Source organism: Leptonychotes weddellii, chromosome 1 (assembly GCF_054177405.1).
Source record: "Leptonychotes weddellii isolate Sample4059 chromosome 1, ASM5417740v2, whole genome shotgun sequence".
NCBI classification, from domain to species: domain Eukaryota; kingdom Metazoa; phylum Chordata; class Mammalia; order Carnivora; family Phocidae; genus Leptonychotes; species Leptonychotes weddellii.
This window is the reverse complement of record NC_138369.1, coordinates 57,214,463-57,229,221: the sequence shown is the minus strand read 5'-3', so window position 1 is coordinate 57,229,221 and position 14,759 is coordinate 57,214,463. Positions and strand designations below refer to the sequence as shown.

Sequence of the window (14,759 nt, the reverse complement as noted above, 5' to 3'; positions counted from 1 at the left end):
TTTTTTAAAGATTTTATTTATTTATTTGACAGAGAGAGAGACAGCGAGAGAGGGAACACAAGCAGGGGGAGTGGGAGAGGGAGGAGCAGGCTTCCCGCCGAGCAGGGAGCCCGATGCGGGGCTCGATCCCAGGACCCTGAGATCATGACCTGAGCCGAAGGCAGTCGCTTAACCAACTGAGCCACCCAGGCGCCCCTGCTTATATTTTGATATAAAACACTGGAAGGATACACAAAGAACTAATGAAAGTTCTCTGTTGAGGAGGGCAGGAGGGCAGAAATGAGATCACGGAGGGATTAAGACTTTTCACTACATGCCTTTTATTTCTCTCAAATTATGTACCAAGTACATGCAATGCCTATTAACAAAATATCTGTATTAAAAAAAACACTTTGGAAAAGAATATGGCAGTTTTTTAAAAACCTAGCATACAACTTAACCATTCCTGAGTATTTCATTTCCAAGACAAATGAAAACTTAGGTTGACACTAAGACACCAAGTTTCATAGCCTCTGTATTTATAATAAGAAAAAACTGGAAACAATCCAAATATCCCTCATCAGATGAATGGATAAACCAATTGTGGTCCATTCATACAATGGAATACTACTGAGAAACAAAAAGAACAAATTATTGATACATGTAACAACACAGATGAATCTCAAAACGATTATACTGAGTTTTAAAAGTCAAATAAAAAAGAATATATAATTATGATTCCCTTTATATAAAATTTTAGAAAGTGTAAACTAATCCATAGTGATAGAAAACAGACCAGTGGTTGCCAGGGGGCTTGGGGTAGGGAAGAGGAATAAACTCAAAGGGGCATGAGAAAGCCTTTGGGGTATGGAAATGTTCATTATCTTGATTCTGGTGATAGTCTCATGGAGGAGCATCTATGTCAAAACTTACAAAGCTGGGGCGCCTGGGTGGCTCAGTCAGTTAAATGTCTGCCTTCGGCTCAGGTCATGATCCCAGGGTCCTGGGATCAAGCCCTACATGGGGCTCCCTGCTCAGCGGGGAGTCTGCTTCTCCCTCTCCCTCTGCCCCTCCCCCAGCTCATGCTCGCTCGTGCACGTGCTCTCTCTCTCTCTCTCTCAAATAATAAATAAAATCTTTTTAAAAAACTTACAAAGTTGTACATATTTATTATATGTTCAGCTTACTGTACATCAATTATATTTCAATAAAATTATAAAAAAACAGTGCAGGAGGAATGAACTAGATCTTAAAAATGTAACTGGGTAAAAAAGCAATACTAAACAATACTGTATTTTGGGTAGGGGTATCTTTTTTTTTTTTTTTCCAAATGGAGAGGACTGATAGACTCATTGAGTCAAAAGAGAAAGTGAGGTAGAATTTAAAAATTTAAAAGAACAGAAATCATATGAAGTGTGTTTTCATACTATAATATGGAATTAAAGCAAAAATCCAGAACAGAAAGATCACTGGAAGATCTGGAGATTAAGCTATATCCTTCTTTTTTTTTTTTAATTTTATTTATTTATTTGACAAAGAGGCACAGCAAGAGAGGGAACACAAGCAGGGGGAGTGGGAGAGGGAGAAGCAGACTCCCCACTGAGCAGGGAGCCCGATGCGGGGCTCGATCCCAGGACCCTGGGATCATGACCTGAGCCGAAGGCAGATGCTTAACCGACTGAGCCACCCAGGCGCCCCTAAGCTATATCCTTCTAAATAACACATGAGTCAAAGAAGTATCAAGAGAAACTAAAAAAATATTTTGAACCAAATAAAAATGAAAATATGACATCAAAATCTGTGGGATACAGCAAAAGCAGTGCTTAGAGGGAAATCTATAGCATTAAAATGCACATATTAGAAAAGAAGGGCTAAAATAAAAAAATCTAAGCTTCCACTCCAGGAAAGGAGAGAGAGAAGAGCAATGCAAGCTTAAAGCAAGCAGAAGAAAAGAAATACTAAAAATGAGAACACAGATCAATGAGAAATGAAAAGAGGAAAACTGTAGAGAAAATCAACAAAACCAAAAGCTGACTTTTCGAAAAGATCATTAAATTGATAAACCTCTAGCCAGGCAAACCAAGACAATGAGCGAGAAGACACAAATAATCAGTATCAGAAATGATAGAAGGGTCATCACTACTGATCCCACAGACACCGAAGTAAAATAAAGGAATATTATGAACAACTCTAGCCACAAATTTAATAGCTTAGATGAAACAGACCAATTCCTTAAGACACAAACTACCAAAACTCAAACACCCATGACCTGCAGTAATACAAACTACAAATGCAAGATGGCTTCCTACCTCAACTCAAAGGAGGCATACGACATGAGCAGCAGTGGGGGTACACAAAGAGTCATCAGGGAAGTAGTATCTTTTTTCTTTTTTTAAAGATTTTATTTTATTTTTAAGTCATCTCCACACCCAACAAGGGGCTCGAACTCACAACACCGAGATCAAGAGTTGCACACTCTACCGACTGAGCCAGCCAGGCGCCCTGGAAGTGATATCTAAAACAGTCGTGGAGGGACACTTCCACCAGGGCCTCTCGGAGCCACCTCAGAATCAACAAGTCCACAGCTGTATGGACTGAATTATATTCCCCCCAAATTCATATATTGAAGTCCTAATCCCTAGTACCTCAGAATGTGCCTGTATTTGGAGAAAGAGCCTTGAAAAAGGCAATTAACTTACAATGAAGTCATCCGGGTGGGCCCTAATCCTGTATGACTGGTGTCCTTATAAAAGTAGATTGGGACACAAATAACACAGTGGAGGCACCAGGGATGCAGGGGCAGGAGATGACCGTGGGACAGGCAGCAAGAAGGCAGCCATGTGCAAACCAATGAGAGAGGCCTCAGAGGAAACCGACCCTGCCAGCACCCTGACCTAGGACTTCCAGGCTCCAGAACTATAGGAAAACAAAATTCTGTTGTTTAAGACACCCCGTCTGTGGTATTTTTTTCTGGCAGCCCTCCCAAACTAATACAACAGCTAAACTCATGATTTTTCTCCCCAAAACCAACTCTCTTCAGTCTACCATCCATCCAGAAGGCCAGCCAGAAACCTCACTTTCACATCTCACATTCAGTTCTGCCCCAGGCCCTGTCAATTTCGCCACCCAGCTCTCTCCTTCCAAGGCTATTATTTCCCATCTAGATGATCTTGAAAAACTTCCATGGTCTCCCAACCTACATTCTGACCAACCCACAAATGGTCTCCCACTGCACCCAGAGATCTTTTCAAAACACAGATACAACCGTGTCACACCTTACCCCCATCCCTATGGTCCTTCAGTGGCTGTTCATAGGTATTAGGATATAGACAAACTGTGTACCAAGGCCTATGTGACCCAGCCCAGCCTCCACCTCCCTCTCTGCTCCCCAGCCACACTGGCCTTCTTCAATTCACTGAATAAGCAGTGTTCTTTCTTGCCACAGGGGCTTTGCACACACTGCTCCTGCTGCCTAGAATGCTCTCTCCCTTCCATCACTTGGCAAACCCCACTCACTCAGACCTTGGCTAAAGCACTACTTCTTTAGGGACCCTTCCTGACCAGCCCCCAAGTCTGGGTCACATTCCTTTATAATAAACATTTGGAGAAGGGAGTTCCTTTTCTTCAATGGCCTTCTCTGAGTCTATAATCAAATATTCTTTTGTGAGATTCCTTGATTGATATCAGTCTCCCCTACTCAACAGGAAGCTCTGGGAGAGTAAGGACCATGTCTGGTTCACCATCAAGTCCCAGTACCCAGCATGTGCCTGACACAAAGTGAGTCTCAACTGATACCTATTGCATGTATGGATGAATGTGTGCATAGAATTGGGAAGGAATGGAGAACACATTCAGGGCACAGGAAAAAAGGATGCTGAGAGGTCTACCAAGACCCCACCATGCCTGCAGTTTGATCAAGCCAGATCTACAGGTATCAGCTCTTAGGTTCTTGGATGCAATTCCAATGTGGTGGGGGACGGGAGGGGATGGTGGTTCCCTACACACAACACCAAGCAATTCTCGGACACCAGCAGATGGTCTGACATTTTCTACCCAGAGACAACATCAAATTCCACACGTGAAGGGGTCAGTCCTACAAGACTGCCCTCCCCACCCACTTCGGATGCCTGGCGCCAGCCCTAGGCTGTCCTGTGCTTCTGACCAACCAGTCACAGATTGTTGGTTCCAATGGCCTTAGGTTCTTTTAATTTGCTTGAGCAGCTCACAGAACTCAGGGAAACTTGTACTTAGGTTTACCAATTTATTAAAGGACACGGAAGGACAGGAATCCACAGCCAGATGAAGAGATACATAGGGTGAGGTATGAGGAAAGTGCAAGAAGCTTCCATATCCTTTCCAGGGACACCACTCTGCCCAATCTCCACGTGTTCACCAACCCAGAAGCTCTCTGAACCCAGTCCTTCTGAACTCTTATGAAGGCTTCATTACATAGTCCGGATTGACTAAGCCATTGGCCATTGGCCTTTTCAACCTCCAGCTGAAAATCCCAACCCTCTAATCACGTGGTTGGTCTTCTTGGCAACCAGCCCCTACCCTCAGGTGGGGTCCAAAAGTCATCTCCATTAACATAACAAAAGACACCTCTATGACTCTCAACACTTTAGGAAGTTCCAAGGGTTTGGGGAGCTGTGAGCCAGGAACTGTGGATGAAGACCAAATGCATGTGAGAAATATATTTTGGCCATCTGAATGACCAAATATGTATTTCTTGTAAATCACAATGTAACACCGGAATAGTGTGGTTTATGAATGTAAAAGGTTGAGGGAGGACCCCAAAACCAACCCCTCCCACACACACATACACTAGGTACATACCCAAATTCTAGAAGGTCTCTGTCAAAATTCACACTGTCCTCATAGAACACATTCAGCTCTGCATCAACAGCAACAACTTTCACCTGGAAGGCATTTTAAAAAATGGTGTATAGAAATTTCCTCAGCTTCTACACTGGCCCAGGGGTAGGAACATCACCAGGTGAAGCCCAGCACCCTAGTGAGTGGCTCAGCCTGCAGACCTCCCAGAAGGCTGGGGTACATCACTGTAACCACGGCAACGGAGGCTTCCTCTGGGAACATACCCAAAGAGTAGGTAAAATGAAGAGGCTGAGGCAAAATCAAAACACCTATACTGCTCAAGGAATCTTTGGCCCCTCTAAACAACCAAAGCCAAGACCCTCTAGAACCAGATGTTCATAGAAGAGCTGATTCCAGAACCTGGCAGGCAGGCCTGAGTTAAGTCCTCCAGGGGAAGGAATGAGAAGCAGCATTTGGAGATGCCTCTGGGGACCCTGTGTGCAGGGACCTGAGAGACCAGACAAGGTCCCTGGGCTGTTCCCATAGGCTGTGATCATGGTCCTGAGACATACAGGTCCGGAAGGGAGCAGACCTCCAAACTCGGACAGATGGGCCCTGAGACCCAGCAAGGCAACCTGACTGCAGAGTCCCACAGGACTTTCTGATCAGGGATAGGTCTAAGCCTGCCTCCCTGACCCATCGCGGAGACCGAGGGGTTTGACAACACGTGTGCTGACTTCCCAAGTTAAAGAAAGGGAGCCCCTTGGCACCCCACACCCAGGTTGAAGGCATTTTGACTCTGCTCGCCTGTCTGCGGAGCCCCGGGAGCAGCACGGCCCGTGCGGGTACGTTGACCCGGGCATGCTGGTGCCAACCAGGGGTGGAACAAAGGTCATGCGTATATCGTGCCCATTCCACGTAAAAAAAGTTTCAAGCAGTGATCTGGTTCCAGGTCACTGGTTATGCCTGTGTGCACGTCTACCCGTCTGTTTGTTCCCGAGTCTTGCGGCCGAGCTCCTTCGGCTCCCTGTCACTCAGCGCCCACGACGGGCGAACCCTTGGGGACCCCGGCCGCTCGGGGTACTTCCCGCTACGTGCCCGCGGGTTCCGCCGGGGCTGGGCGCGGGGACGCCCACCGTTTCCGGGAGAGCCCGAGTCCAGGCCGGGTCGCGGCCGAATCTGGCGGGGTCGCCGGCGCCCCCCCCCCGCCCCGCCCCAGGAAGCCCTGGAGGGTGGCGCGCCCGCGCGCGGCTCGGCCCAGGGTTCCCCGCGCCCGGGTCCCGCCAGCCCGCCCGGCGTCGCGGAGGAGGCGGCCCGCCCCTCCCGGACCCGGGGCCCGCGACGGTACCTGCTGCGTGCTGAAGTCCCAGCCCAGGCAGCAGGGGCGAGTGGCGCGCTCGGCCATGGCCGCGGAGGGTCCGGCGGCGCGTCTGTCCGTCCTTCCCGCGGCGGCAGTGTCGCCGCGCTCCAGCGCCCGGAGACGCCGGGCCCGCCCCTCGCCCCGCCCCGCCGGACTCCCGGACCCGTGTCACCCGCGGGCTTGCGCTCTGGCGCCGCCTGCCGGGGGACGGGGCGGGGACGCGGGTCCGGCCGGCCCTCGCGCTTCGCGCCTGTGCAACAAGGCAGGTACCCCCTGCGCAGCTCTCTCCCCAGCCCTCCTCTGCCCTCCAATCCATCCACATGTGCTTTCTGCACAGGTCTTGCCCTAACGCGGCCTGGCTTCCCGCGGAGGACCTCTGGGCCAGAGGTTCCACCTTTAATCTCGCTTAGCCCTACCTGTCTCTGGTGGCCCTGAGCCTGAGCCTGGAGCTCAGCCTGAGCCTGGAGGCTTCCATGGCTGTCTCTTGGGTACTAAGGCAGCTGTCCACTCATGCTGGTGACACGGAGGTCACAGACAAATGTATCCTGGGGCTGCAGGCACTGGGCTCCAACGGGCCCTGTCAGGTCCCAGCAAATCTGAATGGTTACCCAGCTCTGACATGTGCCACATTCCACCTCTGTATTTAAAACCAGAGCTCCCCGTGTTCTGGACAGAGAGGCTCATTCATTCCTGGGATCAGCTGGTATTGGTAGTCTAATGTGTGCCAGACATAGTGAAGGGGGCATGAGAAACAAAATCAGACCCACTCACTCCCTTTCCCCCTGGAAGCGAGGACACCTTCCCTTCCCCACATTCCAGCTGGCTATGTCATTCTTGTCCCTAGGACTGACTTCTTTCCAGAAGCTCTCCCAGGTGAGATGCTCCTCCCAGGGCCTTCCCAGCCCATGAGAGCCCCTCTCATACTTTTGCAACGGTCTGATTACCCGGCTGTCTCTCTTGCTGAACTTGAGCTGCTTGGAGCCCAGATGCTCCTCTTAGCCCGAGGTCCCTAGATCAGTGACAGAACTGGACACACACGCCAGTAAATTTGACTCCAGAATCTGCATGTTCAACCACTAAAGAAGACAATTTTCTGGGTAGTCTTATGAGAAGGGCTGTGGCAAAATACAAATGTCTCTGAAGGCCAAGGCCGCCTCTTTCTCAAGTTGTCTCATAGGGAGGCCCTATCTTGTTCAGGGGTGCCTTTCTCTGTGGGCTGTGGCACCTAGACCCCATTCTGGTGCCTCCTTTCTTTTGGAGGTCTGAGAGCCCGTTTGCCTGCATAGGAAGCTGCCCACCCACGACTTAACCCACTAGCAAGGAATGAAGACAGAAAGTGTAATTCCAAGTTGTCGATGACTCTCAGGTTGTCCTCTCTGTTGATGCCCTCAAAAAGCACACCCAGCAGTAGAGGTGGTTCCGGGGGACCCTGAGGAAGCGCTGCCATGGCCCGAGTGAGGCTAGTCTTTTGCTTATTTTGCTCCAAGCTTGAACCTGGCTCCCTGCGCAGAACCAATTAAAGAGCCCCTGCACTGACTTGGGAACAAAGCAGAAACTGCCCCGGAGGTGTCTCTTCGCAGTGACCAGGATACCCACGGTCCCCAGCGAGGCTCCTTCCCTCATCCGGGGCCCTAACTGATACCCCAGCCTGAGGGCAAAGACAACCCCCAGAAAAGAAGTCACTTAATCAAATTTGAAAAATAGGAAGTTGCTGTGTGGAGAACAGGGGCAAAAGGCAGGAAGGAGAAATGGGTTAAAATGGGGCTGAAGGAAGCCTGAGGTAAGGCAGAGGTACCAAGCATGGAGACAGTGAATGGAGTCGCGAGATATTCGGGAAGCTCTGGGAACCACGTGGCCTGAGAGGGGGAGGAGTCAAAGGCAATGTCCGGTTTCTAGTCTAGGCGACCTGGTTTGTTAACTGTTGATGCATAACAAAGCACCCTCAAAACTTGGTGCCTTAGGGGGCGCCTGGGTGGCTCAGTTGGTTAAGCGACTGCCTTCAGCTCAGGTCATGATCCCAGGGTTCTGGGATCGAGTCCCGCATCGGGCTCCCTGTTCTGCAGGGAGCCTGCTTCTCCCTTTCCCACTCCCCCTGCTTGTGTTCCCTCTCTCGCTGTGTCTCTCTCTGTCAAATAAATAAATAAAATTAAAAAAAAAAAAAAACTTGGTGCCTTAGAACTGTAATCTTGTAGTGTCCCTCACCTGTTGGCAGGTCAGCAGGGGGCGGGGCAGAGGTGTCAGCTGATCTAGGCTAAGCTCAGGTGGAGTGGCTCTGCTCCACATGTCTCTCATCCTTCTCTTCCTGGGACCAGCGGAGGACCCCAGCCATGCTCTTCTTATGGAAGCTGGGGAGCAGAGGAGGGCAAGGGCAAACATGTGAGGCCTCTGAAGGCCTAGGTTGGAACCAGCGTGTTATACTTCCTCTGTGCCGCCAGTCAAAGTCTTGTGGACCACCCGAAGCCAAGTGGTGGGGATGAGGCCTGGGCAAGGGTGTGGATGCAGGGAAGGTGAAGAACTGGGGCCACTGATGCAATCTGCCACAGGCCACCACGAGGTGGAGCGTGGTTCCATTCTCTGAGTTAGGAAACATGGGAGAAGCAGCTGGGGGAGTGGGGAAGATGGGGAGATTAGTCAGGACGTGGTAGGTCTCAGGTGCCTGTGGATGTCTGAGTGGAGACACTGAACAGGCAGTTGGATATGTGGCCCCCAGCTCAGGAAAGAGCTCTGGGCCAAAGACAATGAGTTGTGACTTATTAGGTCCCAATAGGAGTGGGCTAGCTTGTGCAGAAAGGGCTCAGAGTGGGACAGATGGAGACCACCGAAGGGAACTGCGAAGGACAAGTCAAAGATGAGGAAGAGGGGCAGTCGTTAAGCGTCTGCCTTTGGCTCAGGTCATGATCCCGAGGTCCTGGGATCAAGCCCCGCATCGGGCTCCCTCCTCTGTGGGGAAGCCTGCTTCTCCCTCTCCCACTCCCCCTGCTTGTGTTCCCTCTCTCTCTGTGTCTCTATCTGTCAAATGACTAAATAAAATCTTTAAAAAAAAAAAAAAAGACGAGGAAGAGATCATGAGAGGGGGAGTGGTGGAAGCCAATGGAAGAACATTTCTGGAAGGGGAGGGGCTCAACAGGGCTAAATGCTGCATGGGAGCCTGTCCCCTGGTTTAACAGTAAGGTCATTGAAACCTCAGCAAGAACAGACTCAGTGGAGCCCCTTAGACCTTAGTTCTCTGGTACTTTTTAAAATTTGGCACTGTTGGGGTGCCCGGGTGGCTCAGTCGGTTAAGCGTCTGCCTTTGGCTCAGGTCATGATCCCAGGGTCCTGGGATTGAGCCCCACATCGGGCTCCCTGCTCAGCGAAGAGCCTGTTTCTCCCTCTCCCTCTGCCTGCCTCTCTGCCCACCTGTACTCTCTCTCTATCTCTCTGTCAAATAAAGAAATAAAATATTTTTTAAAAAATAAAATAAAATTTGGCACTGTTTTTATGGTTTCTTCATACTGCTATAGGTATACCTAATTCTGTGGTTCCAAACGGTGCCACGTGAACTGCTAATTTGAGGTGGTCCACAGCTCCAACAGTAGACTGTGCTACGTTCCTTTCTATGATATATATCTTTGCAGAGCTGTGCCTTCAGCCGTTGTGGCGAGAAATAAGTACTACAGGGAAACCAGGGTGAAACAGAAAATAAGGACCGCAATGTCCAATCCGATGGCAACATTTGAGAAGTTGGGCAGTGCCCAATAGGCACACACATCCTCTTAGTAAGTCATTCTAGTTATTTAAGAATGAAATGAAATATTATTTTCTCCTCCAATTTATGTGCATTGTTTTCTTCAGATACCACCAAGTTGTTAGAACATAAATATATATTCAGCTGTTTGGACCTAACTACTTAATATACAGAATTCTTAGCCATTGCTTTTGGCCTAGGAGTTCCGTGAAAAAATTGTTGAGATTTTAAGGATGCTGTGATGTGAGAACATTTGGGAACCCCTGATCTAGTTGTTTGCTTCTAGCTGCTTCATCATACTCAATAGTATGCCAGCCCCATATTTTACTGTCCAGGCTCCCCATGAGTGACACCTGGGTGGACTCCAGCTCCCCATTAATGCAAATAGCACTGCACAGAACGTCCCCATCCGTGACCCTATGGACCCGTGTGAGGGAATTTTTCAGGGTTATATATCCAAGAGTAGGATTTATACCCTGTGTGCATAACTAGTTGGTTAGAGTGCTGGATTACTCCCAATGTTAGCCATGCCAATCTACACTCTCAGCTAGAATGTACAAAGGCATCTCTATCCCCACATCTTTCATAAAGTCCTTGGCATTTCCACTGTGAGAATTGATAAAAGGAAACTTCATTTCGAATAAAGAGCAGAGGCCAGCAGGGGGAGCTCTCACACCCAGCACTTGTCAATTGCAGCCACTAGGAAGACAAGGACCCTACCCCTTGGCTACTACTTTAGCTACTACTTTACTATCCCAGCAGGCAGAAGGCAGGCCTCTTCATCCCCACCCCCCATCAAGAGCCCAGCCAATGAGAGTAAGTCACAACTCAGCCAATCAAAAGCCACCATACTTCAAACTCCCAGTTTCCTCCAATGGACCTTTTGTTTATAATATCAGCCCCCACTCCCCCATTTCTTCTATAAAAGAAGTGGTCCTGCCCTGTGTTTTGCAAACTTGCCTACGGTTTTGTGGTAGCATGGTTGTACCTGATTACAGTTCTCGGCTATTCCCAAATAAACCCATTTTTGCTGATGAAGTAATTGGTACTTTTATTTTTTTTAAGGTTAACACCATCCTTCTAATATTTCCCAATCTAGTAAGTGAGGAGTGATTTCTCATTATTGTTTTAATTTTCATTTCCCTCCTTACTGATGAATTTGAGCATCTCTTCATATATACTTAATAGACATTTGGGATTTCCCATTCAGTGACTTCCTGCTTATGTCCTTTGCCCATTTTTCAGTTGGGCAAAGGATATAAAGACATTTTTGTCTTTATCTTGTGGATTTGCAGGAGTTTCTGACATTTCAGGGTATAAATCCCCTGTCTGTTTTAGATGTTGCAAATCTTTTCTCCCAATATGTCATTTATCTTCTGACTTTGTCCATCTTGCCCTTTATTGACTAGAAATCTTTAACTTAAATATAATAAAATCCATTGATTTTTGAGCTATTTGATCTTGTTTAAGCAGTATTACTTTCAGACCACAGAGCTATTATCTGACATTTTCTACAAAGATATCAGCCTACGTTTTCTTCTATTAGTAAGGTCTTTGATTTTTGAATCATTGAGTTTTCTTTGAATCTAGGTGTGTGTCAGCTGAATAAATTACACCATAATACAGAAATCAGTGAAAACTAATCAGTCTGAGGTAAGTACTAGATACAAATGTTTCAGAGAAAGAAAAAAACTTTTCATTTAGTACATATAATAATGAAAGTCATTATAATATAGGAAAATGGAGACAAACCTAAATTCAAAGCTGGTCTCCAATGAAACACCACCAGAATATCTGTTCATTCTTTGAAGTTGGCAGCCACAACACAGATTTTTCTCAAAGTAAACATGGATTTTTCTCAAAATAAGCCTTTTTTCTTTAGAAAAGTCCTGAAGAAAATATGCTTTCTTTCTAAAGATGCAAGTGTGTGTAAATTCCAATATGTTTTATTTTATTCATGTAAAAATAGCAAACTTGGTTTTTTTATCCCTTCAGCTTAAATCTGTGTTCATTAGTACCAAACTATTAAAATTATCCAGGCTTATATATTTTTTTCTAAATAAGTAGTTTTAAGAGTGAAAAGTTAGGAGTAATTGGCAGCTTTAATTCCTATCCCTTTCACTTCTAAGACAAAGATAAAAATCACCAAATCAAAAATAATCATGGGGTGCCTAGGTGGCTCAGTCGGTTAAGCATCTGCCTTCAGCTCAGGTCATGATCCCAGAGTCCTGTGATCGAGCCCTGTGTCCTGGGATCCAGCCGAGCCCCAAGCTGGGCTCCCTCTGCAGCGGGGAGTCTACTTTTCCCTCTCTCTTTGCCCCTCCCCCTGCTTGTGTGCGTTCCCCTCCCCTCCCCTGTCAAATAAATAAATAAAATCTTTAAAAAAAAATTAAGAAATTAGGGAATGAAATAGACAATCAGTTATAATTCAGGTTCACTAATTTATTATATCTGAAATTTTATAGATTTCACCTTGGGATATGTTACAAAATAAGTAATTCTCTCTATTCTATATCAAAGGTAGTACAAATTCCTTGTAAGATGAGTGGAAAGCTATTCTGAGGGAAAAGAAATATTTTGAACTATAGCCCGTAACAGGGCAGATGTCACAGGGATTTGTTTGTCTAAGTCTGAGGGTAAGGAGTGGTCCTGCCTCCAGTTAAATAAGTAACTCATTTAGCTGAGGTTAAGATTTTTTAAAGCTGGGTTTTTGTTTATATCTGGAAAAAAGTTTGATGGACTTTGATGTTTAAGCAAACAGAGTCTCAAGAGCCCTGAGGAGAAAAGTGCTTATTTTCACCAGAGTGTGGCTACACCTCCTGTTTATGTATTTGTACTCCCCTCAGAAGCAAATTTGATTTAGGAAAATTAAAAGTTGTTGTGGGTATCTTCCATTTTTCTGGTCTTACTGCGTTTGTGCCTTGGTATCTGCCCTTCCTCCCTCCATGAGCATTTGAGGCAGATAATTAAACATGTATACATGAAGGATAGGTCTGGAAAGATTAACTCCAAGTAATTAACAGTTATCTGTGTGAATGGGATTTAGAAACTGGTGGTTAGCACATGACTTTTGCATTTTAATTAACTCAGTAGCGGGGATTTTTTTTTTTTTTTTTTGGACCATGGTTGATAAATTATTGAACTTTCAACTTTCAGACTAAAAGAACTTTTTTAAAGATTTTATTTATTTATTTATTTATTTATTTATTTATTTATTTATTTATTTATTTGACAGAGAGAGAGAGAAAGCATGAGCGGGGGGAGGAGCAAGGGAAGAGGGAGAAGCACACTCTCCCCTGAGCAGGGAGCCCAACATGGGGCTCGATCCCAGGACCCCGGGATCATGACCCGAGCCGAAGGCAGACACTTAACTGACTGAACCACCCAGGCGCCCTAAAAGAATTTTTTTAAAAAAGAAAACAAGCAAACAAAACAGCAATAATGGGATATCTCAAGGTGCTTAGGACTTTTAACTCATTCTGTTAAATAATTATGGGTCAAAAAGAAAATCAAAATCTAACACACTATCTAGAAAGCAAGAAAATAAAAACATCTTTAGCAGAATCTTTGGGATTGACTCACAGGTGAGTCATATTCTTGAATGCATATTCTTGACTGTTTTCATTAAAGAGTGAAAAGAAATTAACTCTATGTACTAAGTATGATTGTGTGCCCCCCAAAATACAGTTCAAGTTCTAACTCGTAGTACCTGCGAGTGTGACCTTACTTGGAAATAAGGTCTTTGCAGATATAATCAAGTTAAGATGATGTCATACTGGATTAGGGTGGGTCTGAATCCAATGACTGGTGTTTTTATAAGAGGAAGGAAATTTAGACATGGACACACACAGGGGAGGATGCCACGTGAAGGCAGGCAGAGATTGGAGTGAGGCATCTCCAAGTCATGAAGCCCCAAAGATTCCCAGCAACCACCAGAACCTAGAAGAGGCAAGAAAGAATTCCTCCATAGATCCTCTGGAAGGAGTGTGGCCCTGCCAAAATTTCAATTTCGGATTTCTAGCCTACAAAACTGTGAAAGATAGTTTCCATTTCAGCCACCTAGTTCATGGTATTTTTTTTTTTAGCAGCCTTAGGAAACTAATACACCCCATAATTCAGGAGGTTAGAAAAAAAAGAAAACATGAGCCTGCAGGAAAACAGAAAAAAGGCAAACAAGGCAAAAACAATAAGAAAACAGTACAAACACAAAAAAGATAAATAATCCAAGAGATAGTCTTTGACTCCAGAGAAAAAGACCAACCTCTTGAAAAAAACAAAATCAGAAACGTGAAAAAAACCACAACTTCATAAAGAACTGAAAACCACAATGTTAAGCCAGGCCCTGCTGTCACAGCACCCAGGCCTGGTCACCAGCTCAGTCTTCAGAGGGGACAGGAAAGCTGCTGGCCTCCAACCTAAAGGGAGGCTGACCTCAGGCATCTGGGACCCAGCTCCCCGGGCCCTGACAAAGCGAGGGGCAGGGTCGCTCCCAAGGACGCTCCCCACTGGACCCTGGGCCCAATGCCCTGTGAGGATCTTTCCCTCTTCATCCAGCTGGATGAGGGAGATGAACAGCAGAGCTGGTGGCCTGTCCTCAGCAGCGAGTCAGTGGCTGAGGACAACTAGAAGCCACTGGAAGGCGGGAGCAGGGGAATGACGTGGTCAGGGTGTGCTTCTTTTTAAACTGGGGACTCGTTTTGAAAACTAAAATGGAAATTGTGAAAATACGTTAATTTTGTAACATTGACAGTATAGAATCATATGTATACGTGAATGAGATGTCAATTTGCTGGCATAACCTTTTGACAAACTGTAGACTAGAAAGCGCTTTACATTTTAAGTATTTGCACACGCTTAAAAAGAGGGTTTGGTAAAAAA

The 14,759-nt window shown here is 46.3% G+C and overlaps 1 protein-coding gene across 1 annotated transcript in view; it reads right to left on the bottom strand.

Annotated features, from left to right (window-relative positions):
- XYLB (xylulokinase) overlaps positions 1–6,273 on the bottom strand; it is a 47,383-nt gene extending 41,110 nt beyond the window's left edge. Inside the window, exons 1-2 of the mRNA XM_081822191.1 lie at positions 6,143–6,273; positions 4,816–4,898 (exon numbers count right to left, since the gene is read on the bottom strand). Coding sequence (XP_081678317.1) covers positions 4,816–4,898; positions 6,143–6,199 — 140 coding nt within the window. The 5' untranslated portion in view covers positions 6,200–6,273. The remainder of the gene's footprint in view (positions 1–4,815; positions 4,899–6,142) is intronic.
- Positions 6,274–14,759: the final 8,486 nt, after the last annotated feature.